This window comes from Rhinatrema bivittatum, chromosome 9 (genome assembly GCF_901001135.1).
Source record: "Rhinatrema bivittatum chromosome 9, aRhiBiv1.1, whole genome shotgun sequence".
Taxonomy (NCBI): domain Eukaryota; kingdom Metazoa; phylum Chordata; class Amphibia; order Gymnophiona; family Rhinatrematidae; genus Rhinatrema; species Rhinatrema bivittatum.
In genome coordinates, this window is record NC_042623.1 from 197,331,786 (window position 1) to 197,359,068 (window position 27,283).

Consider the following 27,283-nt stretch of genomic DNA (forward strand, 5'->3'; position numbering starts at 1 on the left):
TAGTGTTGAGGTCACTATGTGCTTTCTCGACTGCCTTACAGCCCCACTTATCCACAACTGGGGGCTTGTAGGTGAGGCACAGTACTGAAGGGAAATTTCTCTTGATCTATCAACCCCCCCCCCATCAACAGCTTGTTCCTCACGCTCATGAACAAGAGTAGAGGATACAAAGTGTAGCCCAGCCAGAATTTGGCTTGGAGTTTTGATTGGATTGGGGGAATACTGCCCAGAATCCAGTATTGCTGATGTAATACCTAACAGTCCAGGGGAAGAAATGAGTTTAACTAAAACCGGAGGGTCGCAAAATATTTTGGTCATTATAAGGCCTATTCAATATTCCTCCAAATTGCTCTCTAAGAAATGTCTTTGCAGTTTTTCAGCATCGTGAAATGCTCTATTCTTCCTATCAAAGGCCCATGGGGTCTGACATATATCAGAGGTCTGAGGATGGGATCTGGTCATGTCTTCCACGGGGTTCCTAAAGAAGTTGGTGGAGCTGAGTCCCATCCTGGGCAAGAGAGCATTATACAGTGCCTGCTAAGGGAAAGCTAAGATGATGTTTCCTCAGCACCATGGTTCCTTCTCAGAGGAGGAGATTTAGGGGCAGATTTTCAAAGGGGTATGCGCGTACCCCCCAAAACCCTGCCCCAAGCTCCCCCTGCGCACACCAAGCCTATGTTGAATAGGCTCGGTGGCACACGCAAGCCCCGGGAAGCATGTAAGTCCCGGGGCTTTCCTGGGGGGGGGTTCCGGCTCGGGAGCATGGTCGAGGCCTCCAAAACCGCTCACAGGTCAGGGAATCGCACTCTGGCCAGCCGGCGCATGCGTAACTTTTCCAACAAAGGGAGGGGAAGGTGCGGGGAGTGGAAGGAAAGTTCCCTCCGCAGCCGCTCCTATTTCAGAGCGGCCTCTGAGGGAACGGAGGCAGGCTGCGCGGCTCGGCGCACGCAGGCTGCCAATTTTGGGCAGCCTTGCGAGTGCCAACCCTGGATTTTAAAAGATACGCGTGGCTATGCGCATATCAAAATCCGGCGTACTTTTGTTTGCGCCAGTTGAGCGAACAAAAGTACGCGCAGGCGTACTTTTTAAAAATCTACCCCTTACTCTATTGCCTAGTCCTGAGGAGGTTACATCTGAATAGTGATTTTTCCAGCTCCTATAGAGTAGATTCCTAGAGGAGAAACTCTACTTCCAACACTATGTGCTACCTCTGTCCCTGCATCAGCACCCTGCATGTCTTGCAATGCCAGGCATGAATACATGCGCACCTGCATGAATTAACGGTGCAAGTTTTTCCCACCCGAACAAGTGTTTGTAGGCACCCCTCCAGGTGGTGTCATGGAAATAAGGGGCATCTGGATGTTGGTACCAGATTTCCTTTCTTATCCTTTTTTTTTTAATTCAGCATGAACACAACTTCTACTAGATATGGGTTGGGAGAACAGAAAGCACAAGTTGGTTCGTACATTAAATGTCTGCTGCAGAGAGCATAAATATGTCACCTTTCTCAGGATGGTCATGCAAGACAGATCAGGTTAACCCTTTTGGGACTGAAGATATGCAGCTCCTCGCTGCTGTGTGGTCACAGTCCAGAAGTACATAGACCCCTAAAATTCTGGTGATTCCAATAGTGCTCAACTATGAGAGACAGTCTGTCCTGGTGGCTGATTTATTCCAAAGTTCTCTAGTACACATTGCCCTGATTATAGATGATGCCAACCTTGGATTGGGGAGCTCGAATAGAGGGCTCTGCATCCAGCTTTTCAGGATTTCTCAGGGGATTTCATTGACCTTGTGTGAAGGACAGTAAAATTCAGTTGTCTGACAAATTGATCCTCATCCAAACAGTCATTAATTATATCTTGGCAAAAGAAGGGTGACCTGTTGAAGACCAGGGCCATTTTTTTTTTTACAGTACAATTTGAAGCTCTATGCCAGGTAGACAAAGTCTGTCCTAGTGATCAGACTGAGCCTGGATCTGAAACCCTCAGTGGTTCCAGGACTAGAATCCATGTATTCCACAAGGGCAACACACCTGTGGTGTCTGTTTTCATCTCCTCTAGTTTAGTTTTATTATTTAACCAATCATTTTTTGTAATTATAAATCAAAGCGATATATATTTAGAATAAGGGTTGCTGGCATAAAACATGCCATACTGGGTCAGACCAAGGGTCCAAACCCAGCATCCTGTCTCCAACAGTGGCCAATCCATGTCATAAGAACCTAGCAAGTACCCAAAAACTAAGTCTACCCCACGTTACTGTTGCTAGTAATAGCAGTGGCTTCATTCTAACATAAGTAAAAAAAAAAAATTAAAATTTAACCAACCATATAACATATGAACAAAAATTTAAATCAATGACAAAAGTAAAATAAACAGAATAAAATAAAACTGCGGTAAAGATTTAGTAAAAATTGACTTTAGAGATAATACCATAGCAAAATAAAATAAACAGAATAAATAAAGCAAAACTGCTTACCTGTAATAGGTGTTATCCCAGGACAGTAGGATGTAGTCCTCACATATGGGTGACGTCACTGGACTGAGCCCTATCACGGCACACTGAGCCCACAGAGCATGCCCAGCATGCCATTATCCCTCGAGCCACAGGAGTCCCCCCTTCAGTCTCGTTTGTGGCAATACTTGTAAGCAAAAAAATAAAAATAATAAAACGTTTCGGACCCAACTCCGCGGGGTGGCGGGTGGGTTTCTTGTCCTTGATAACACTTATTACAGGTAAGCAATTTTGCTTTATCTCAGCCAGGACAAGCAGGATGATAGTCCTCACATATGGGTGGATTAGCAAGCTACAGGCTGAATCATCTTTGTTTTGGACCAACAGTGTACAATTTGTGCAACAGGCACAACAACTGGTGTACTGTTGGAAAAAAAATGAGGCAACCTGAAATCACAGCAGGTTGGATGTGGAAGGAGTTAGGATTATACTGGAAATAAGTTCTTTAAGACAGATTGTCCAAAGGCTGAATCTTTTCGTCCTTCCTTGTCCAGGCAGTAATTAATTTATTATTTATTTATTTAAAAGTCTTCTATACCGATGTTAGTCGAAACATCACCTCGGTTTACATGGAACAAAAGCAACAGAAATTACAAGTAACAGGGGAAGGGGAAGGGTAAGGGGTACAAAACCATAAGGAGAGCAGAGAAGCATAGGAACAAACAACAAGTGAACTATAATGTTATAAGAACAAGGTCATAGTCAAATTCAGGTCATGCAGTAATGAGCTGCAAATGTGTGAAGAGAGCTCCATGTTGCAGCTTTGTAGATGTCAGCAATCGGTACAGAACGATAGTGTGCTACTGAGGTTGCCATTGCTCTGAGTGTGCTTTTACTCGTCCCTGGAGAGAAAGGCCTGCTTTTTCATAGCAGAAGTCTATACAATCTGCTAGCCAGTTGGAGAGAATTTGTTTGCCCACTGCCATACCTGGTTTGTTTTTGTTAAAAGAAACAAAGAGCTGGGTGGATTTTCTATGGATTCTAGTGCGGTCTAGATAATACGCTAGCAGACGTTTACAGTCCAAGGTGTGTAAAACTTTTTCGCCTTGGTGAGAGTGAGGTCTTGGAAAGAATGTGGGCAAATTTATAGACTGATTCGTGGAAATCTGTAACCACCTTGGGAAGGAATTTAGGGTGAGTACGGAGGACCACTAGGTCATGTAGAAACCTGGTATAGGGTGAGTATGTTACAAGTTCTTGTAATTCACTAACTCTTCTAGCAGATGTAATAGCTACTAGGAAGAGAACTTTCCATGTAAGAAATTTAACATCGCAGGAATCTATGGGTTCAAAAGGAGAACACATGAGCCTTGCTAGGACTACATTAAGGTCCCATTCTGTGACTGGTAGCCGCAAAGGGGGTTAAGTCGAATTAAACCTTTCATAAAACTACTGACAATGGGCTGCACTGATATCGGAGCATCCCTTACTCGCTTGTGGTAAGCTGAGATTGCACTCGGGTGTACACTTACCGAGGAAGTCTGGAGACCAGAGTCTGAAAGGTGCCAGAGATAGTCTAATAAAGATGATGTGGGACAGGAAAAAGGGTCAAGACTTTTCTGTGTGCACCACATGATGAATCTTTTCCACTTACGACGATAGGATTTTCGTGTGGAAGGTTTTCGTGAAGCTACAAGCACTTGAGAGACATTAGTTGAAAGATGGAGCGGTTGCAGGATCAAGCTATCAACATCCAGGCTGTGAGGGATAGGGTCTGAAGGTTGGGATGGCGCAACCTACCCTGGTCCTAAGTTATGAGAGTTGGTGCTGTGCCCAGGTGAATTGGCTCCCTTATCGAGAGGTCGAGAAGTATGGGAAATCACACTTGTCAAGGCCAGAACGGGGCTATGAGAATCATTGAGTTCATCTTGTTGTAGCTTCATTAGAGTTTTGGCTATCAGCAGTATCGGGGGATACACATATAGGAGGCCTGAAGTCTAGGGGCGAGCAAAGGCATCCATGGATAACTTGCTTGTGTAGAGAGCAGAATCTGTCCACTTTGTGATTCAGTTCGGATGCAAAGAGGTCCATTGTTGGTTGACCCCAGAGCTGGAATAGTTTGTTGGTTATTACAGGATCCAAGGACCACTAAGTGGGGAAGGAACTGATGACTGAGGCGATGCGCAACTACGTTGAGTATGCCTGCTAGATAAGTTGCTCGGAGAAACATGGAATGTGACAGGGCCCAGTCCCAAATCTGCATGGCTTCTTGGCAGAGGAAATAAGAGCCCGTGCCTCCTTGTTTGTTCAGGTACCACATGGCAACTGTATTGTCCAACTGTATAAGAACAGTCTTGTGTGAAAGGCAGTCCTTGAATGCATAGAGAGCATAACATATAGCTCGAAGTTCTAGGAAGTTGATTTGAAATATTGCTTCGAGTTTTGTCCAAGTACCTTGAGTCTGAAGATTTTCTATATGTGCTCACCAACCCAAGGTGGATGCATCTGTAGTTAAAGTCACTTGTGGAAATGGTTGCTGGAACGGTAGGCCTGTTAACAAATTGTTTGTGTTCGTCCACCAGAGGAGAGATGAACGTAACTGGTGGGTTATTTGAACCGGAGACGACAGCGGTTGAATGGCTTGGAGCCACTGTGATCTCAAAGTCCATTGCATCATTCTCATGGCTAATCTGGCCATAGGGGTAACGTGAACCGTGGAAGCCATGTGGCCCAGCAGAATTAGGAACTGATGGGCTGTAGCTGTTTTCTTTGCGCGTAGGGATGTCGCAAGTTTGGAGAGTGTGTCTGCGTGGTCTTTGGGTAGGAAGGCTTTTGCTACAGTGGCGTTCAACTCTGCTCCGAAGAACTGTGAAAAACGAGATAGTATGAGGTGGGATTTTTGGTAGTTGATCAGAAATCCCAGTGAGTGAAGCAGATTGATTGTAATTTGGAGACAGTCAAGAGCTCCTTGTTCGGACTGGTTCTTGATGAGCCAATTGTCCAGATGAGGAAAAACGTCTATGCTTTTCTTGCGCAGTTGGGCAGCAGCTACTGCTAGGCACTTTGTGAATACACGGGGTGCCGAGGCCAGTCCAAAAGGCAGAACCCAGTATTGAAAGTGATGATGTCCCACTAGGACTTGCAGTGAGGTGGGAATATTGGAATGTAAGCGTAATAGTCTTGAAGATCCAGAGAACAGAGCCAATCTCCTTTTTGCAGAAGGGGAAGCATGGTGCCCAAGGACACCATCCTGAATTTTTCTTTTCTTAGGAATTTGTTGAGATTTTGGAGGTCTAAGATGGGGCGGAGGCCTCCTGTTTTCTTTGGAATGAGAAAATAGTGGGAGTAGAATCCTCTGCCCTGCTGAGGTCAGGGAACAAGTTCCACAGCCCTGGCTCTCAGGAGGGTGGATAATTCTGTTTCTAGAAGAGTGGTATGATCTTTGTATATTCAGAGGGAGTTTGGTGGGGAATCTCTGGGTACCGTGAGAAAATCCAGATGGTAACCTTGTGTTATAATGGATAGTACCCATTGATCTGTGGTAATGTTTGTCCAGTTGGGTAGAAAATACGAAACCCGGCCTCCGACTGGTAGATTTTGATTTGGGTTTCTGGAGAGGCTGCTGTTCTCTGGAAGATGTTCAAAACCCAGAGGGGTTTGTCTGAGGGGGAGGCTGAGGTCTGGATGCCTTTAGTTACCTGGGATGACCTCTTTGGGATGGTCTTGCTGTCCTACCACAAGAAGCTGGTGGATAGTACCTTCGTGGTCAATAGAATGGTTTTCTTGTATCTTTTCTGGATGGGCGTCTTGCAGAAGATGGAGTTTCTGCAGTAATGATGGAGAGTTGGCACAGAGTTTCATTATGATCCTTTAGCTGCGCCACAGCATCTTGCACCTTTTCTCCAAAAAGGTTGTCACCAGTGCAAGGAAGGTCTGCTAATTTTTCCTGGACGTAAGGCCTGAGGTCAGATGCCTTCAGCCATGCCCATCTCCTGGCGCTAATGCCTGTCGCTGCCATTCTGGAAGATGTCTCAAAACAGTATTAGGCCGCACGCACTTCATGCTTTCCTGCTTCCAGACCTTTCTGAATGATGGAACTAAAGGTATTGTGATGCTGTTGTGGAAGAGATTCCGACAATTCTTGCATCTGCTTCCATAGATTTTTTTGTATTTGCATCATGTATAATTGGTATGAGGCAATCCGTGATACAAGCATGGAGCCTTGGAACATTTTACGTCCCAAATTATCCAGAAATATTTGCTCCTTCCCAGGTGTGGATGAAAGTGGACGGATTCTTTTTGATCTTTTTTGTGCGGACTCCACCACAACAGATTGATGTGGGAGTTGAGGTTTTTGAAAACCAGGTATATGGCATCAGTTCGCCTGTTTACCGGTGGAATAGAACAGGGATGTTCCCATAGTTGATGTTGAAGGTCAACTAGGACTTCATGCACTGGTATGGCAGCTACCTCCTTGGGGGCATCTACAAACTGGAGGACTTCCAAAGTCTTGTGTCTTCTTCTGTTACTAACTGAAAAGGAATTATGTCTGACATTTCTTTTATGAAGTTAGAGAAGGAGAGGTCCTCAAGTGGTGACTTTCTCCTTTCCTCTGGTGGAGATGGGTCTAATATATTTTCAGAAGAAGAATCGGTATCCACATCCTCCCAGGTATCTGATAAGGTGTGATGTTGAGAAGTGGAAGGAGGGATGAGAAATGTATCGAAGGATGTAAAGGCATTGATGGCTTTGGCTGAGACTTCGGTGGCATCGATGGAAGTGGAATAGATGGCACACTCTGTTCAGAAAGACATGACTGTCCCGGTATTGGCTCAGGCATCAGTGAGTCAGAGTCCGAGGCTTCATCATCCGAAGAACCGGGAATTGGTATTGGCTTTGGGTGTTTGGTCGGTGCCTTTGGCTTCGATGGTGCAGGTTGCATCAGCAGGGCACCGATCAAGGTGTCGAGTCTTGTGAGCAATGGTGTGAGAACTGATGGCTCCGGCATCGGTGTCAGTGTTGGCATCGGCACCAGTGGATGGAGATCTCGAAGAGCCTCGATAACTGCCTGGTGGATGAATCCTTACAATTCCTCCCTTATAGCTGATGAGGACAGAGCAGCTATAGGGGGTGGCAGAGAAGGCGGAGCTGGCTCTTCCACAGGTCCCTGTGGAGGCAGTGTGCCTTGGACTGAGGTATTGAGGGCGTAGACGGCTCCTCTACCCTAGTCCTCTTTGGTGGCGGCTCGACGGCCATCGGAGCCGCCCCGGAAATAGAGCCGGCATCGGGCATGGAAGATCGTTGATGCCGGCGTCGATGCTTCTCTCTGTGCTCGGTACTCTCTCCAGCACCGAGGTCGATTTTATCGATGACCTTGATAGAGTCGGAGACGGGTGGTCACCACTTCCTTCAAGAATTCGACGGGTTTTAATTACCACTTTTTTAGCTGCTCCTGCCCGTGACGACTGCTTCGATGTCGAGGTCGATGGAAATAACCGAATTTTGAATAGGCTTTCCATTTTTTCCAGACGGGCCTGTCTGCCTTTAGCCGTCATTTCAGCACATTGGGGACAAGAAGTAACACTATGTCCTGCATGTGTGTACTATGCCCAAGCATAGTACACACTCGTCATGGGGGTCGGTGATCAACATCGTATGAGGGCAATTTGGGCATTTTTAAAAATCCGGTTGCCATTATAATAAAACTTGAAGGCCGGACAACCATCAACAGCCTTCTCGCAACAAAAACCTGTGAGAACGGAATCTACGGCAAGAAATTTTACTCACCTATCAATGAAAATTGGAAGACCCTTATGAAGGGGGAAACTTTTGAGAATTTTTTGAAACTTTTTCTGTGAGGAAAAATTGTGTGAAGAAACACATAGGGCTCCTAACCACAAGGTTAGCTGCAGCGCGGAAAAAAGAAGCTGAAGGGAGACCCTGTGACTCGAGGGATAATGGCATGCTCAGTGTGCCAGTCAAAAGTTTCTAGAAACCTTGACAGAAAGTTTTCCGTGATAGGGCTCCGTCCAGTGACGACACCCATATGTGAGGACTATCATCCTGGGATAAAGCTGCATTAAATTTAGTGAAAAAGTGACTATCCTAGAGATGATACCATAGCATTTCCAATGTGTAACAATAAAATTAAAGCTAATCGGATTAAGGTTTTATTTTATTTTAGAAAAAAATGTCTAAGGCTTTCCTAAATTTGAAGAAATCTTCTCTAAACGTATAGCTCCCCTATGCTGTAACAGAGGTTACTGAACGTCTGTTACAGCATAGGGGAGCATAGTAACTTATCCTAGATAGCCTCACCCTAGACTAGAGTCTGGAATTTCAATGTTTCTCTTCAACTTACTCAGGTTTACAAGGCCCTATGTAAACTCAGAAAAATCTAGGCAACCATGACCTTCAAAGCTCCCTGTTGGCTGAGGCAGATTCAGTTGAAGCTCTCTGGGGAAACAAATCCCAAATATGAAAAAGGGAATTGCTAATATATTCTAATTTTTATCCACTATGTTATAGTGCCATTGTGATATCTGACTTTATACACTGAGTGGAACTGTAAGCATATGATTGCTTAATGAATACCTTATGTCCAGCCCACCAAGTTGAGTCTTAGAGAATATGTTGCAACATTTTCTTGTTACAAATCCCCCTGATGAAGCCATCTTGGTGAAACAGTGGCCTCTGTTGGGATACTTTGTTATACATATTGTATTGGTTTATACTTTGTAACTACAAGTTCGGACTTTTGTATTTTATTTTACCTGTGTCTGTGTGAATGCACGGTATGAATGTGTGATTTATAGTATGTATTTTTTAATTAATGGAGCTGTCATGTCGATTTATTAGGTTTGAGCGGTGAGGATTCCAGAAGATATCAAAACTATGCTAGAAAATGTATTAGTGTTTTATGATTACTGAATGTATTAATAAAGAATTTACTGCTATTTTAGAGTTAACAATTCCCGTTTTTCTTATTTTTGAATTTATGCCCTTTGAGAATTATATGTACCTTCATTATATTACTACCTTTGTGGAAACAGAAATCCCATCAGGTTGGGGAATTCTCCAATGCTGATCTGTTTAGATTAGGAGCACTACCCTATCCAAGCACTGGGTGCATAATGTCAGCCTAGATGCCAGTAGAGTAGCTCTGCAGCCCCAGGATCTGTCTGGTAAGGTTTCTCTAATCCTTTGGCATCCAGAAGGGATTTCAGGAGGGAAGCCCATGGTATGGAAAGATGGTCTTGCTGCATGGCTTGAGGAAAAGATCCTAGAACCCTTTCCCTCAACTGCCTCCTACATTACTCCAAGTCTGTTGGATAACTGATGCAGTTACATTTCACCTTGCTTTTACCACCATGTAGAAGATAGTAAATCCACCTATGTACAAGCCTTGGTTGCATGCTTTTATACAGAGTGGGCTTCAGTCAAACCTCACCACTGAGCCATCCACTGTATTGTGGGGATCACAGCATGGTGCTTGGCCAGTTATTAGAAACACTTTTGGGCCTCTGGGCTCGTCAACATAGTATCTGACCTGGAAGGTCATAATTTTGTTAGTGGTCACTTCGGCAGGATAGAGGGCTCTCTATTCCAGACCTTTTTTCTTTCTTTTTTTTTTTTAAATATTTCGCTTTTTGCCACTTTAAAGTGGATTACATTCAGGTACTGGAGGTATTTCCATATCCCCAGAGGGCTTACAATCTAATTTTGTACCCGAGGGAATGCTTTCTCACCTTGTTCTAAATTTTCCCTATTAAGTTGCTTCTCAATATTTCTTGTCAATGCCTACCATCATGCGTAAGTCTGTAAAGCCAATTTGCCAATATTCTTCATATACAAGGCATTAGGTGCCTGTACAGAGTGGTCTAACAAAAACATAAGTTGGGTCAGACCGAGGGTCCATCAAGCCCATAGTCCTGTTTCCAACAGTGGCCAGTCCAGGTTACAAGAACCTGGCAAGTTCCCAAACATTAAACAGATCCCATGCTACTGTCAGTAATAGCAATGGCTAAATGAACTTATTAACAGCAGTTTAGGACTTCTCCTCCAGGAAACTATCCAAACCTTTTTTAAACCCAGCTACACTAACTGCCTTAACCATATCCTTCGGCAACAAATTCCAGAACTTAATTGTGTACAGAGTGAAAAATAAATTTCTTTTGTTTTAAACATGCTACTTGCTAACTTCATGATTACTCTTTCAGATAATAGCACTAAAGGGCAAACAACTAAGTCACATTTACCCATTCTAGTCCTCTCACAATTTTAGACTTCTATTATATACCCCTCAGCTGTCTCTTCTGAACAGCCCTAACCTCTATAGCCTTTCCTCATAGGGGAGCTGTTCCATCCCTTTATCATTTTGGTCACCTTTCTCTGTACCTTTTCCAGTGCAACTATATCTTTTTTGAGAAGCGGTGACCAGAATTGCACACAGTACTCTAGGTGCAGTCTCACCAGAGCGATACAGAGGCATAATGACATTCTCCATTTTATTCACCTTTCCATTCCTAATAATTCATAACATTGTTTTTTTTGGACCGCCGTAGCACACAGAACTGATGATTTCAATGCATTATCCACTATGATGCCTAGATCCTTTTCCTGGGTGGTAACTCCTAATATGGAACCTAACATTGTGTACCTATAGCATGGGTTATTTTTCCCTATATGCATCATCTTGCACTTGAAGTCAAAGTTCTGTGCCATGTTCCATCTGATGTCACCCTATGAGTGAAGACAGCCATTCTCCGTGTCTTCGGAGAACACCTGTTACTGATAAACAACTTTGCTTTCTCCATCAACAGGCAAGATAGTAATTAGCCACACAAAAGAGTGGAGACAGCCACAGAAGTGGGCGAGAGGATTGCACGAATTTAATTATGAGATCAATATTCAAAAAGTGGTTTGCAGACAAGTTATCCAGCAAAAGTAAGCCAGATAATGTGTCTCAGATATTCCGTGGGTCAAGTCTTCTACTGAATAAACTTGGCTAAAGTTATCTGGGTAACATTATCCATATATCTTTAAATATAATTGTATTCTGAATATAGGTTGAATAATATCCAGATAAGGTTCCCCAGAATCTGCTCTGATGGAGGATCTTTAAGGGACAGGAAAGGACTATAAAGCTGAGCAGGAGGTATGGATGAGGCATATAGTCTATCTGCTGTCAAGTTTTAATTCTTTTATGACTACCCAAACTTGTGGCATCAGGAATCTCTAGCCAAACAATGTAAATGTGTGGAGAGAACTCCACGTCACACCCTTGCAGACCTCTTTCCATGGAGACTGATCTCTGGTTTGACTCATTTGGTTTTAATGGCAACATCAGACTTTCTAGATGAAGCTGTTATTTACCCATAGGCACTGGGGTATGCCATTGACATAAGTAATCTGTTTGGTGGTGCGCCAGGTCAGTTTATGTTTTATTTATTTTTGTTTGAAAAAAAATGGATATATTTATATGCGATGTGATTGCATCTCCCATATAGTTTATGCTTCCCCTGATGAAGCCGTAGTGGCGAAACAAGGGTCTCTTGTTGGGCAAGGTTCTCATTCTTCCCAGTAAACACACTGAATATCGATTTAGCATGTCCATCACAGGAGGAAGTACATCTGATCATCCATGGAAGACATCTTATAATTTGGGAGATCGGGAGTGGTATATAGTAGATTGGATTTTGTCTGCAGGAACATATGCCATCTCTAGTCCGAGGACTAGACAGTACTGGAACTTTAGCTCATTCAGTATTATAGGTACATTGGTAAAACCAAACTTATTTTGAGAACATGAATTTTGGAACATCTTGGTTCCATATGCAAAGGACATCTTGAAGCTCCCTTAGCACAACACTGGACTTCACTGCATCATTCCCTGATGGATTTGTGGTTTGCTGTTTTAGAACACCCTTTTAAGATATCCAGGGGGTGATCATGACGAATGTTTGTTACAACGGAAACAGTGATTTATGTACAGGCTCAATACTTATAGCTCCCTCTAGTTTAAATAGAGATACTTTCTATAAAAAGATGTTTTTGAACCTGTTGTGATAGTTTAGCATAAAATACAGACTGTTTTTTTTTGGTAATGTTGAGAATTGTGTGTTTTGTGAAGTATTTCTGAATGTTTCCACTTCAGTTGTAATTGATTGTTGAAGCTTTACTTTGAAGACAAGCCCACGTTCCCACTGACAATTTCAGCTTTTTGAATATTTAAAAATCGCAGATCCCTTTGGAACCCAGTTTTGATATTCTGAGACAAATGTCCATTTTACAAGTTTGTTCACTGAATTTCTTTGGACTTTGCTTTTGGCTTATTCTATAATGGGTTATGTTTTGCAAGTAATTTGACTTTAGCTTGACCCTGAAGCAGGTACATAGCACTGGAACGCTGGCAGTATTAGGTGTTTTAGTGGCTAAGCCAATTTTGAGTCCCCTGGTGGGTTACTAGGGACTTTGTTTCACTGATACACCAGCATTTATGTAGTTGGAACTTCCTTGTTGCACATTCCTGTTTGTATTGCTTATGCTTTTATCAAGGTAAATATGTTTCTTTTGGGCTTTTTAAGAATTTTTAAGTACATAAAAATATCTTTTAAAAAATACTATACAGTTGACCATGAGAGACTATTAATGCACCGGACTTATAATTGTCCATTAGGATATGATTTGAAACCATGTCCAAATTTTCATGATTCCAAGATGGCTTGAGCATCCTTCTTATGATATCAATGAGTAGGCGTGATATATTGAGTGTCTAGCTCTCGTGTGATATATATGGGTTAACTACACCACCGTGACTGATACCATGAAACTTGACATTCCTCCTCCAGCCTATCTGGGCATAACAGAAAAAGATGCAATCAAATTCTTTATTTATTTTTGATTTTTATATACTGAGGTTCCTGTATGCGATACAAATCACTCCGGTTTACATAAAACTGCAAATTCGCCCAATAGGCAGTACATAAAACAAGTGAATACAAGAACTAGAACAAGGAACTTAAACTAAAGTAATCTATAATATGAAACGGTCTACAAGACTGCGAACAGTGAATTAAAGGGAGGGTATATGCAATCAAAAAATAAAACGGGTATAGAGTGCGGGAAATGGTTACCTCCGTTGAGCTACAGAATGAGGAAAGACACTAGGTGAGTAAAGACAGAAGAGCAGTGTAATAGCACATGAGAGGTAACAGATTAAGGAAGACTGTGGGGAGCTTGCAACCCTTGAATATTCATTAACATGCATTGAGAGATTATCATAATAAATATGGCAGAGAAGTAGAAATTAGAGAAAGAGAAATTAGACAGTATGAGTATAGCAAAAGCAATACCAGGTCAATTGAAATCAAAAGAAACAAAGCTAGGTGGACTTTCTAAGGATTTCAGTCCATTTCAGGTACAAAGTTAAAGTTCTTTAGCAATCCAAACTGTGCAATGCTTCTTCACTTTATGGATATGTGGCATATGAAAAAAGACTGCAAGGATGAATAAAGTGGAAGTCCAATACTACTTTAGGCAGGAACTTGGAATGTGTGTGCAAAACCATTCTTTTAAAGAAAAAAAAACTTAGTATAGGGCAGATAAGTCACTAGAACCTGATGCTCACTAACTCTGCTTGCCTAAGTGAACTGCACCAAAAATAGGATCTTTTCTGTCATCTAACAGCTCAAAAGGAGCTTCAGCAGCTGGGTTAGTACCACATTGAGATCCCAAGACAGCAGGAGGCTTGATATGAATCTTCAGTAGAAGCAAGCCCCCTCTGAATCTGACAACTGAAGGGTGTACAGAGATGGATTTACCTTTTATATGGTGGTGCTACATGTCAATTGCACAGAGATGAACCCTAATGGAGTTAGTCTTCAGATCATATCCGAGAGAGACAGGTTTTCAAGCAGTTTTTGTAGTAAGGAGAAAATTTCTAGGGACATTCCCTCACACTTAAAAGGGAAACTTTCTTCATTTAGAACCATAAGACCTTCTAGTGGAATATTTTCCTAGAAGCTGAGACACATCCTTAGCCAGATTCAAGAAAATGATCTCAGAGACAGGGTGCTGGGCTAGATGGACCTTGATCTGACCCAGCAAGGCATCTCTTATGCTCTTATACAATCCCCAATTGTATTGGTTCCCAGATGGAAAACTACCAAAACAGCAATAAATTGAATTTTTCTTGGCCAAAAGGGGGCCTATGAGGAACACAGTCCCCCAGTTAGGTGTTTTTTTTTGTGTGTGTGTCTTTAGCACTAGAAGAGTTGAAGGATATGCGTTCAGAAGCCTCTTTCTCCAATTTGAGGATAAGGCATCTGAGGCTAGTTTGCTTTGTGATCTTCACCTTGAACAGAACTACAGAACCTCTCTATCCAGAGGAAATGTAAACAAGATCACCACAGAATATTTGGTTTACTACAGAGACCACTTATGTGGGTCTAGGATCCCACCAAGTTGGTCCATAAAGACTTTCTCCTTGCCTGGCAGATATGGCCCTCTGCATCATACCTTGAGAGATGGCCCAGTTCCACTTCTGACAGCCTCCTGACACAAGAGGTATGATCTTGTTTCTACCTATTTGTTCACACTGAACAAAGATACCTGACTGTCTACTTGAATTAGGACAATTTTGTTGGCTAACTGATCTCAAAGTCTTTAGGGGGGGGGGGGGGGGGGGGGGGGGCGCATCTCCGATCCTTGAGAGCCACAAACAGACCAGGATGTCAGGTTATCCGCAATAAATATGCATGAGAAGTGCATGCACTGCCTCCACTGTATACAAAACTCTCTTATTTATTTATTTTATTTAACATTTTTCTATACCGACCTTCAAGGTTGAATACCATATCAGGTCGGTTTACATCGAACAGGGGTAGATCAGTGTAACATATGCATATTCATTGTGAATATCCTGAAATCCCAACCTGTTTGTGACTCTAGAGGACAAGAGTTGGCCACCCTTGATTTAGAGTATTCCAACTCGCTCTTAGCTCAAGGAAATTTATCTTATGTACAATTAGGGTAGGAGGAGATCAAAACATTTCCCTGGCCAGATTCAATTGGATCAGCCACCATACCAGAGCATCCCTGAACTGCTAAGTGACCCGAAGCTGTTTCATACATCTTGAGAGACTTGGAGTCACTGAGATTGTAGGGTCCATTGGGCCCCTCTCATATTGAGACATGCCAAGAGTAACAGAACAGCTGATGCCATAAGGCCTAACAATCTCAACTTGTCCATGCTTAGGTATGATTTATTTCTTCCACCATGGGCATCAATAAGATCCATTCCTTTGCCAGAGTCATGTCTAGCAGAGCAACTATAAATTCTAACTGGGATGATGAACTCAAGAGGGACTTGGAATAATTCACAATTAACTCTTAACTTCAACACATGGACAATTCTGTCCACCAATTATTTGGTACCTTCCTGAGATGTGCTCTTCAGCAGCTAATTGTTCAGTTAAGGAACAAATGCACCTTTCAATTTGCACAGATGCACCACAACCACTCCTAGACATTCTGTGAACACTCATGGTGCTCACGCCAGGGCTAATGGTGATGCACAATATTGGAAGTTCTGTTTCCTTATTTCTAATCTGAAAATTCTTGTAACTTGGATGTATTTCTATGTGGGTATAAGCATCCTTAAAATCCAGAGAGCATTAAGATGCCCAGTGAAACAATCTTGAACCTTTCCTTCAACAGGTACTTGCTCAAGGTCCTTAAATCTAGGATAAGATGGAGACATTTTGTCTTTTTCGGGATCAAGAAAATCCTGGAATAAAACCCCTAATCTCTTTCTCCGGAATGGATTTGACTGCTTCAGCTTCTGAAGAGGAGAGTTCCTTGAGTAATAGTACCCAAGGCTGAAGGGCAGACTATGAACCTCTCAGTTGGGAGAGGTTTCCAACAGATTACATCTGCATCCATTCCATATAAAATTGAAAACCCAGCTGTCTGATGTTATACTGGCCAATACTTATGTTTTAATGCAAAATAAAAGCCTACTCGCCTCAGCGAGGTTCCCCAGGATGGATACTGGAATACTGGCTACATCTTTTTTGATCCAGCCAAAACTTCAACTTGAGAAGTTGTTTGTGACTTTGAGGCCCTCTGCCACAGACCACATTAGCAAACTTAATTTGTATATCTGATCTACACATCACAGAGTCTGTGACAGATATAAATATCATCAGCTCTCAATGCCATTTCGAAAATGTCATTGGTCAATCTGATCTAGTGTTTTCTATAGTCCTTTCCCTTGATTACCAGTGACTTGAGGTTGTCACACTTGTCTACAGAGAGAAACTGATAGACCCTTAACTGTACTGGCCTATGAAATGCTGTTAAGATGTGATGCAGGAAGTGAACACAGCATTCTAATAAAGACTTTCTCCCAACAAGATCAAGAGCACAATTATCTCTTTCTGTGAACATGGAGGTGCGACACAAACTTCTTGGCCTTTGTGACAGCAGATTCAGCTACCACTGACTGGTGAGACAGCTATTGCTTTTTGAATCAGAAAGCCTTCTGAATACATTGGGGATGAGAAGGCATTAATTTCATTTTGGTTTGTTTCTCTTTGAGGTGTTTTTCCCCTTTGGTTCGTTTAATGTATTTTCATTTGGCTCAATTACTAAACAAACAAAAATGAGTCTCCTCAAGTCCCTCTGAGGGAGAGGGGTAATTAGGAGAGGTTAGAGGACCTCAGGAAGGCCAGTATTTCTTTACTTTTTAGACAAAAATACCCAAAATCTTTTTTAGTTATTTTCATGCAAGACCATTTTTGTTTCAGATGTACCATTTGTTTAAAATGAATACAATATATATAGTGTCCACCTTCTTGACAACAGTCCTTTCTGTATCTTAAGGATATGCTTGCATGACAGTGGTTCTTAGCTTTCTGATTTTTTTTTCTTTAACACCTCCTCAAATACTGCCAAAGCTAGAACAGCTTGCAGAAGGGGTGGTGACATCTTCCTGAAATGACTTGTATCAGTGGCTATAACCTGGACCATCAGAAATTGCATAGAGATTGAATATTCCTTTCTGCATGGTTGTTGGAGGTCATATTGGCTGCTGCTAGTATCTCCCTGCTCTCAGTACCATGCATCAATGGGAACCAATGCCAATGCTTCTTTACCTTCCTTTCTTCTGCATTGGTGTCTCTCTGATATCAAAGTGGAATTCTTTGCTTTCAATAGATGGGAGGAATTAAGAGAAAGCTTAATCTCTATGAACTTTACTGTGCATGAATTCAAAGAGAAACAGTGTTACTTTGATGCTGATGAACTATCAGCACCTGATGCATCCCCAGCGTCCTTTGAGATTGATACTTCTGAATCAGATTTATCTGAACCAAAGAGCTTCTCCATAATCTTGATAATTACAAAGACTTCTGGGAGACATCTGACATGTGTCTCAACCAGGGAAATTAGGTCTAATACCAACACACAATATGCATACATTATATGGGTCTTATCAATATTATGTGGCTGCACTTCTTGAAGCCAGCTACACTACACTAACCACATCCTCTGGCAACAAATTCCAGAGCTTAATTGTGCATTGAGTGAAAAAGAATTTTCTCCGATTAGTTTTAAATATGCCATGATCTTAAAGACCTCTACCATATCCCCCCTCAGCCGTCTCTTCTTCAAGCTGAACAGCCCTAACCCTCTTCAGCCTTTTCTCAGAGGAGCTGTTCCATCCCCTTTATCATTTTGATTGCCCTTCTCTGCACCTTCTCCATCACAACTATATCTTTTTTGAGATGCGGTGACCAGAATTGTACACAGTATTCAAGGTGTGGTCTCACCATGGAGCGATACAGAGGTATTATGATATTTTCTGTTTTATTCACCATTCCCTTCCTAATAATTCCTAACATTCTATTTGCTTTTTTGACTGCTGCAGCACACTGAACTGACAATTTCAATGTATTATCCATTATGATGCCTAGATCTTTTTCCTGGGTGCTCCTAATATGGAACCTAACTGTGTAATTACAGCATGGTTTATTTTTTCCCTATATGCAACACCTTGCACTTGTCCACATTAAATTTTATCTGACATTTAGATGCCCAATCTTCCAGTCTCACAAAGTCCTCCTGCAATTTATTACAATCTGTTTGTGATTTAACTAATCTGAGTAATGTTGTATCATCTGCAAATGTGATTACCTCATTTGTCGTATTCCTTTCCAGACCATTTATAAATATATCGAAAAGCACCGGTCCAAGTACAGATCCCTGAGGCACTCCACTGTTTACCCTTTTCCACTGAGAAAATTGACCATTTAATCCTACTCTCTGTTTCCTGTCTTTTAACCAGTTTGTAATCCACGAAAGGACATCACCTCCTATCCCATGACTTTTTAGTTTTCATAGAAGCCTCTCATGAGGGACTTTGTCAAACGCCTTCTGAAAATCCAAATACACTACATCTACTGGTTCACCTTTATCCACGTTTATTAACACCTTCAAAAAATGAAGCAGATTTGTGTGGCAAGACTTCCCTTGGGTAAATCCATGTTGACTGTGTTCCATTAAACCATGTCTTTCTATATGCTCTTTGATTTTTATCTTTAGAATAGTTTCCACTATTTTTCCCAGCAATGAAATCAGGCTCACTTGTCTCTAATTTCCTGGATCGCTCCTGGAGCCCTTTTTAAATATTGGGGTTACATTAGTTACCCTCCAGTCTTCAGGTACAATGGATGATTTTAGTGATAGGTTACACATTTTAACTAATAGATCTGAAATTTCATTTTTGAGTTCCTTCAAAACCCTGGTATGCATACCATCTGGTCCAGGTGATTTGCTACTCTTTAGTTTGTCAATCTGGCCTACTACATCTTCCAGGTTCACAGTGATTTGGTTCAGTTCATCTGACTCAACATCCTTGAAAAACATCTCTGGAATCGGTATCTCCCCAACATCCTCATTAGTAAACACAGAAGCAAATAATTCATGTAGTCTTTCTGCAATGGCCTTATCTTCCCTAAGAGCCCCTTCAACCCCTCGGTCATCTAACGGTCCAACCGAATCCCTCACAGGTTTCTTGCTTCAGATATATTTTAAAAAGTTTTTATTATAAGTTTTTGCCTCTCTGGCCAACTTCATTTCAAATTCTCTCTCAGCCTGCCTTACACTTAACTTGACAATTCTTATACTTTTTCCTATTTTCTTCAGATGGATCCTTCAAATTTTTGAAGTAATTTTTTTGGCTAAAATAGCCTTTCATCTCACCTTTTAACCATTCCGGTAATTGTTTTGCCTTTCTTTCACCTTTCTTAATGAGTGGAATACAGCAACACCTTCTACAAGGAGGGAGCTGTTATGAAATATTCCAATAGCAGCAAAATTATGAATTTTGACCCACAATGCTATATTATTCTTAGTCTGTTTAGGCTGACCAAAGCTTTGGACACATCAGCAGTGTCTCTTAATGAGCTTTTCTAAAATCAAGGGTATCAGTGATATCTTGCTACCCTAGGTCTGCAGACTGTAAAAAAAAAAAAAAAAAAAAAAAAGAAAATCTGAAAGTCCCTAGTACCTTATTTATCAAAATTTTGTAGTTTGTAAAACCTGGCTCCAGGATGGTACCTGAGGCCCCATGAGATGGCAGATGGAAGGGGCTCACAGATATGATGCCTTTTTTTTTTTAACCATTCAAACCACTGGTGGCCTAACCTGGGCTCAAGGTAGAGCTGCCACTGAGATGCCCAGTACTTTTCTCAAAACACAGGATAAGCATTTTGCAATTGTATTGTTGCAGTTATTCCCTAACCTGAGCTCATCTGACAACTGGTACAGGAAGTACTATGATTCAACTTACAGCTTCAATTTGGCTTCAAGTACACTCCTCAGCAGTAGCACCCCAAGTCATGGCTACTTAAGAGTGATCTATGAATGCTTAAGGAGTATTCAAATGTTTTACAACTAATATTTAATGCAAAGAATAGAGAGTTATATTTGGAGCACTGAAATCCAAGATGGCCATATATGATGGAGGGTGATTTGTCCCATATAAGAAAAATCTCAGGCAGACCATTATCTGATTGTCTCAAGGCTGCAAAACAGTGATCAGAACCAGGGAAATGTTAGGAGGCATAAGGAGAGGTGTTACCAGTAGAAACAAAAAACGAGAGATAATAACCTCTGTACAAATAATTGGTGAGACCTAATCTAAAGTATTGTATCCAGTTCTGGAGGCCACATCTTCAAAAAGATATGGGTAAAAGTAGAGGCAGAACAGACCACGGCTACCAAAATGGTGCTCAGTCCTATGACGAGACTTAAGGTCCTAAATATGTATCCTTTAAAAGAGGGGTAATAATATACAAATATCTTAAAGGCAAACATTTTTTGGGGATTAGGAAGTTCTAAAACAAGGAATCATGATATAAGTATCAAACAGGGTATGCTATGGAGGAACATAAATATAAGGGGAGGGGTAGGGAGATTTAGGGAAAAAAAAAAAGACTCCTTGTAGAGGTGATGCAAGCAGAATAAAACCATTTTTAAAAATGCATGGAATAGATATAATAGATTCTTGATTCCAAGTAAGGGAAAGTAAAGCTGGAGATCAAATAAGTTCTGCAGTTAGATGTGCCTTGTAGTCTTTATTTGCTGTCATATTCCACATTCCTGTCAGAAAATACATAGTCCATTGCTGCATTTTCCGAAATGCTATACAAATAAAATTCAAATACCATGAATATAAAACACTTACTGGAGAATCAAAGAACACGTGAAGAAACCTTTTCAATCTGATCTCTCTGCTCACAGCATCTTTTTCACTTTTAGACGTTAGGTAAAGCAGCAGCTGTTTCACAAACCCACTATGCTGGATTTCAAATGATGACACATCAGACTCTGAGACTATACTACGGATTTCTACAAGGCACTCAACCCCACCATCCACCTATGAGAAAGAAAAGTGGTATTAAGGTGTCAAGTTTAAGGATTTGCCATACAAACAAAATACAAATTTTGTTTGACCCAAGAAGGTGATTATATTAAACTCAAAGTTAATTTGATTGCCATGTGAATCAATTTAGATACAGAGAAATAAATTTGATATGCAAGAAGCAGGTGATATACCGTATTTTTCCCTCCATAAGACGCACTTTTTTCCCCAAAAGTGGGAGGAATATGTCTGTGCGTCTTATGGAGCGAATGTAGCATCTCTCCCTCTTGCCCGCCGTCCCCCTCCTCCCCCTCCCAACTCAGCCCAATCAGTATGGTGGCGCAGGTCAAATGCATGAAACATTTTATCATAATATATATAGTATATTACCCTCATGATTTTCTAATATATCTAAACAAATGAGAAGGAAATGGCCTGTACTAACCATAAACTTTGTTGCCATGTATCGTCTTCTGCTGGCAGAGCTTGAGCTCCCTGCCGGTCTGCTGTTCCTGGGGTGCATCTTACTGCGAAGGTCGGCAGCACATTGGGAACAGCAGACTGACAGGGAGCTGTTTGAACTGGAGGGACCTCCGTAGCGCACGCGGTTCAAACAGCTGTTTGACCTGCGCCAAGCCAACCTTCACTGTAAGATGCACCCCGGGAACAGCAGACCGGCAGGGAGCTCAAGCTCTGCCAGCAGAAGACGATACATGGCATCAAAGTTTATGGTTAGTACAGGCCATTTCCTTCTCATTTGTTTACATATATTAGAAAATCATGAGGGTACTATACTGCCTGGGATAGAGGACACATGAAGGAAAATTAGGTTCTTACCTTTGCTAATTTTCATTCCAGTAGTACCATGGATCAGTCCAGACAGCTGGGTTATGCCTCCCCTCCAGCAGATGGAGTCAGAGAGAAAACTGAAAGCACCCCCTATATACACTGGTGTGCCACCTGCGACCCTTCAGTATATGTGATATCAAAGCAGAAGTAATGAAGTAAGCCCTTTCAACACTGCCCTCAAGAAGCCCCCTTTGTTTTTGTTTTTTTTTGTTTGTTTTTTTTTTAAAACAAGTGACCAGATCACGGAGAACATCCTTGAAAACAGATAAAACCAGACACAACAAATAGAACACCAAGAGTGTACAACAACACACGATACACTGGTATAACAGTCAAGGAAACCACAAACGTGCGGAAACCGACATAAAACCACTGAAACTGAAAATTCAGAGAATACGAGCGGACTCCCAGAACCCTGTGGGCGGGCGTCTGGACTGATCCATGGTACTACTGGAATGAAAATTAGCAAAGGTAAGAACCTAATTTTCCTTTCCCAGTACGTACCAGGATCAGTCCAGACAGCTGGGATGTACCCGAGCCGCCTTAACTGGGGTGGGACCCTGAGAGTCCCGCTCGAATCACACTGCTCCCAAAGGACTCTGCAGGAGGTCCCCGGACATCCAGGCGATAATGCCTGGAAAAAGTATGCCAGGATTTCCACGTGGCCGCCCTGCATATCTCTTGGCACGAAATCAAGTGATTCTCTGCCCATGAAGTCGCTTGAGAACGCAGAGAATGAGCCTTAAGTCCAGCGGGAACAGGCTTACCACAGCCAACATACGTGGACGCAATAGCACCTTTTAACCAGCGTGCAATCGTAGCTTTGGACGCTTGAAGACCCTTCCTGGGTCCATTCCACAACACGAAAAGGTGATCTGACTTTCTAAAGTCATTCATAACCTCCAAATAGCGTAAGAGAATCCGACGGACATCCAAACGCCTCAAGTCCCGACCCTGAGCAGACTGTAGGTCCTCGTCCGAAAAGGAAGGTAATTCCACCGTTTGGTTGACATGAAACGTGGAGACCACCTTAGGTAGGAAGGAAGGAACAGTTCGTAGGGAAACCCCTGACGCCGAAATGCGCAAAAACGGTTCCCTGCAAGAGAGAGCCTGAAGTTCCGACACCCGACGAGCCGAGGAAATGGCGACAAGGAAAACAGTCTTGAGGGTGAGATCCTTCAAAGAAGCCGCCTTAAGAGGTTCAAACGGAGCCGCACACAATCCGCGGAGTACCAAGTTCAAGTTCCAAGACGGACAGGGAAGCCTGACGGGAGGACGCAAGTTTCTAACCCCTCGCAAAAAACGAGCCACATCTGGATGACTCGCAAGGGAAGAGCCTTCGACCTTACCCCTCAAGCAGCCCAAAGCCGCCACCTGAACTCGAAGCGAATTATACGCCAACCCCTTCTTCAATCCATCCTGTAAGAACATAAGGATATCCGCCACTGACGAACGTCTGGCCGAAGTACCTGCCGTATCACACCAATCATGGAAAACCTTCCAAACCCTCGCGTAGGCGAGTGTAGTGGAAGATCGACGCGCCCGAAGGAGAGTAGACACCACCGCGTCCGAATAACCTCTCTTCTTCAACCGCTTCCTCTCAAAAGCCAAGCCGCCAGACAAAAACGATCCGCCAGATTGAAAAATACTGGACCCTGCCGAAGAAGATTGGGGAGATGACCGAGACGCAGTGGGCCGTCGACTGCCAAGTTGACCAGATCCGCGAACCACGGGCGCCGCGGCCATTCCGGAGCCACGAGAATCACCGGACCGTGATGGGACTCTATGCGCCTTAGCACTTTCCCTACCAGAGGCCACGGAGGGAACACATAAAGAAGAATGTGACGAGGCCATGGAAGGGCTAACGCGTCCACCCCTTCTGACGCGTGCTCCCTTCTCCGACTGAAGAAGTGTGCCGCCTTTGCATTTTGACGGGTCGCCATGAGGTCCAAGCGCGGAGTCCCCCAACGCCGCGCGATGAGAGCCATCGCCTCCAACGAGATCTCCCATTCTCCTGGATCTAGGTGCTGCCGGCTGAGGTAATCCGCCTGAACGTTGTCCACGCCGGCAATGTGGGTGGCCGCGAGACGCTCTATGTGCCTTTCCGCCCAGGACATCAACAGCGCCGCTTCGGTCGCTACTGCTTGGCTTTTCGTGCCTCCTTGTCGATTTATGTACGCCACTGTGGTCGCATTGTCCGACAGAACTCTTACTGCTCGTCCGCGTACCAGTGGAAGGAGACAACGCAAGGCCAGGCGGACCTCACTGGTCTCCAAGCGGTTTATGGACCAAGTCGCCTGGAGTGCCGACCAGTTGCCCTGGACTGCACGGGACTGGCAGACCGCACCCCAACCCGACAGGCTGGCTTCCGTCGTCACCACCAACCAAGACGGGGGTTCGAGGTCCACCCCCTGTAGGAGATTGGCCGGAATCAACCACCAAGAGAGACTGGAGCGAGCCGGCTCCAGCAAAGGCAATTCCATCCCGTACTCCTCCGAGCGGGGATCCCAGCGAGATAGAAGCGCTCTTTGTAACGGACGCATATGCGCAAAAGCCCATTGTACCATTTCCATAGTAGACACCATATGACCAATGACTTGTAAATAATCCCAGACCGTGGGAATCTCGAGCTCTAACAGGCGTCGTACCTGAGTCATGAGATTGAGCATGCGTTGCTGCGGAAGAAAAACCTTGCCCACCAAGGTGTCGAACCGAGCTCCCAGGAACTCCAGCTGTTGGGTTGGTTCGAGTCTGCTCTTCGCGAAGTTGACTACCCAACCCAACCTCTGCAGCTGGCGCACCACTAAGGAGACCGCCCGGTTGCATGCCGCGTGCGACTTCGCTCGAATGAGCCAATCGTCGAGATAGGGATGTACCAGGACGCCTTGCCGGCGGAGGGAAGCCGCTACCACCACGAGTACTTTGGTGAACACCCTCGGCGCGGTGGCCAACCCGAAGGGGAGGGCGCAAAACTGGTAGTGGTCCCCCATTACCATGAACCTCAAGTACCTTTGATGCCGTTCTCTTATTCCGATGTGCAGATAGGCCTCTGTCAGATCCAAAGAAGCCAAGAATTCTCCCTTGTGGACGGCCGCAATAACAGACCGGAGGGTCTCCATCCGGAAGCGGGGCACACGCAACGCCTTGTTTACTCCTTTGAGATCCAGAATGGGTCGGAAGGTGCCCTCCTTCTTGGGCACCAGGAAGTATATGGAATACCGACCCGTCCTGAGCTGGTCCCGGGGAACCGGAACCACCGCCCCCAGAGCCTGTAGATGGGCGACCGTTTGGGCTATAGCTACCTGTTTTTCTACGGGGCCGCACGGCGATACCAGGAAGAGATCCCGGAGGGGACGTACAAAATCCAACTCGTAGCCGTACCGAACCACGTCGAGGACCCATTGATCCGAAGTAATTGCGGCCCATTCCTCCCAGAACCGGGACAACCGACCTCCGATAACTGGCACGGAGGAGTGGGCCCGCGCACCTTCATTGTGCGGGCTTGATGGCAGGAAAGCCTTGGGAAGAGCCCCCGCGTATAGGCCTCCTGCCGCGAAAGGAAGAAGAAGACCAGGCCTGGGATCTTGTCGCCTGCTGCCGCTGGGGAAGGGAACCCCCTCTTCCCCCACGGAAACGCCGTTGCCCCCGAAAGCGAGCCCTGGCGTTACCAAACGACCGAGGTTGCCGAGGCTTATCCTCAGGCAACTTGTAAACTTTGTTGTCACCCAGGTCCTTAATGAGCTGGTCCAGCTCCTCGCCAAACAGCAGCTTGCCCTTAAAGGGGAAGGAACCTAACCTCGCCTTAGAGTTGGCATCCGCCGACCAACGACGGAGCCAGAGCAACCTCCTGGCTGAGACCGCCGAGGACATAATGCGAGCCGATGTGCGCAACAAGTCATACAAGGCATCCGCTGTATAAGCGACCGCCGCTTCAACACAATTCGCCTGCTCAGCCTCGCCCGGAGGGAGCTCCTGCATGGTCAGCAGCTGCTGAACCCAGCGGAGGTTGGCCCTCTGCACAAGGCTGCTGCAAGCCGCCGCTCGGACCCCCAGTGCCGCCACGTCAAAAATGCGTTTTAATAAAACCTCAAGCTTGCGGTCTTGGAGGTCCTTCAACGCTATACCTCCCGTCACTGGGATAGTTGTATGCTTTACCACAGCCGTGACAGCCGAATCTACCGCGGGTGTCTTCAAAAGCTCCAAGGAATCCTTGGGTAAGGGATATAGCCTTTCCATGGCTCGATTCACCCGCAGGGAAGCCTCTGGGAGCTCCCATTCCTTTGAAACGATCTGTAAGACCTTGTGGTGAAAGGGAAAGGTCTGCGGGGGAGCTCTAATCCCTGCCATTGCGATATCCCCTGTAGACGTGTCCGCCTCCTGAGGCGGAGTCGTCAACTCCAGCTCCTGCAACACGTGGAGAATAAGGGAGCTTAATTCTTCTTTTCCAAACAAGCGGAGTACCTGGGGATCATCCCCAGCTACAGCCCCCGGATCGTCGGCCAACAGCAAGTCCAGAGCGGCTCCTGTGTCTCCCAGGTCCTCAGCCCCACCCCCCCTCGGGCGGGGACCCTTGATCCCGGAGGACCCCACGTCCGGTGGACTGCCCCTTGAGATGGGGGCGGTCTTGGGAACCTTCGGGGGAGCGGGAGCCTCCGCCTCCCAGCCGGATTCTGCCTGCAAAAAGGCTTTGTGCATTAAAAGCACAAAATCGGAAGAAAATGGCACTGACCGTTTTAGAGTTTTCTTCGGACCATCCGATGAAGGGGGGCCGCGAGGAGACCCCGAATCGGCCTGGGAGCACAGGCTCTGTGCCTCAGGAGAAGGAGGAGGGGAGATTTCCTCCTCCGATGCTGAACATGCAGCCTGCCGCGTGGCCAAAATGGCCGCCGCACTCCTCCCCGGTGGAGGAGGGGCCGGAGGACGACTGCCTGAAACGCTGCTGTGCCGCTCCGGAGAGAGGAGAGAAGATCGGCTGCGGGCAGCGCTCGGCCCCCCCGAGGGTCCCTCGCCCCCAGGAACACATCGGGGGCAGAGACCCCCGCAGGAGAG

The 27,283-nt window shown here is 44.4% G+C and overlaps 1 protein-coding gene across 20 annotated transcripts in view; it reads right to left on the reverse strand.

The window, feature by feature from the left end:
* Positions 1–27,283, reverse strand: part of TRIP12 (thyroid hormone receptor interactor 12) — a 495,519-nt gene that overhangs the window by 99,990 nt on the left and 368,246 nt on the right. For all 20 annotated transcript variants that reach the window (XM_029615415.1, XM_029615414.1, XM_029615411.1 and 17 more), the window contains one exon: positions 21,209–21,400. In XM_029615415.1, the coding sequence (XP_029471275.1) occupies positions 21,209–21,400 (192 nt within the window). The remainder of the gene's footprint in view (positions 1–21,208; positions 21,401–27,283) is intronic.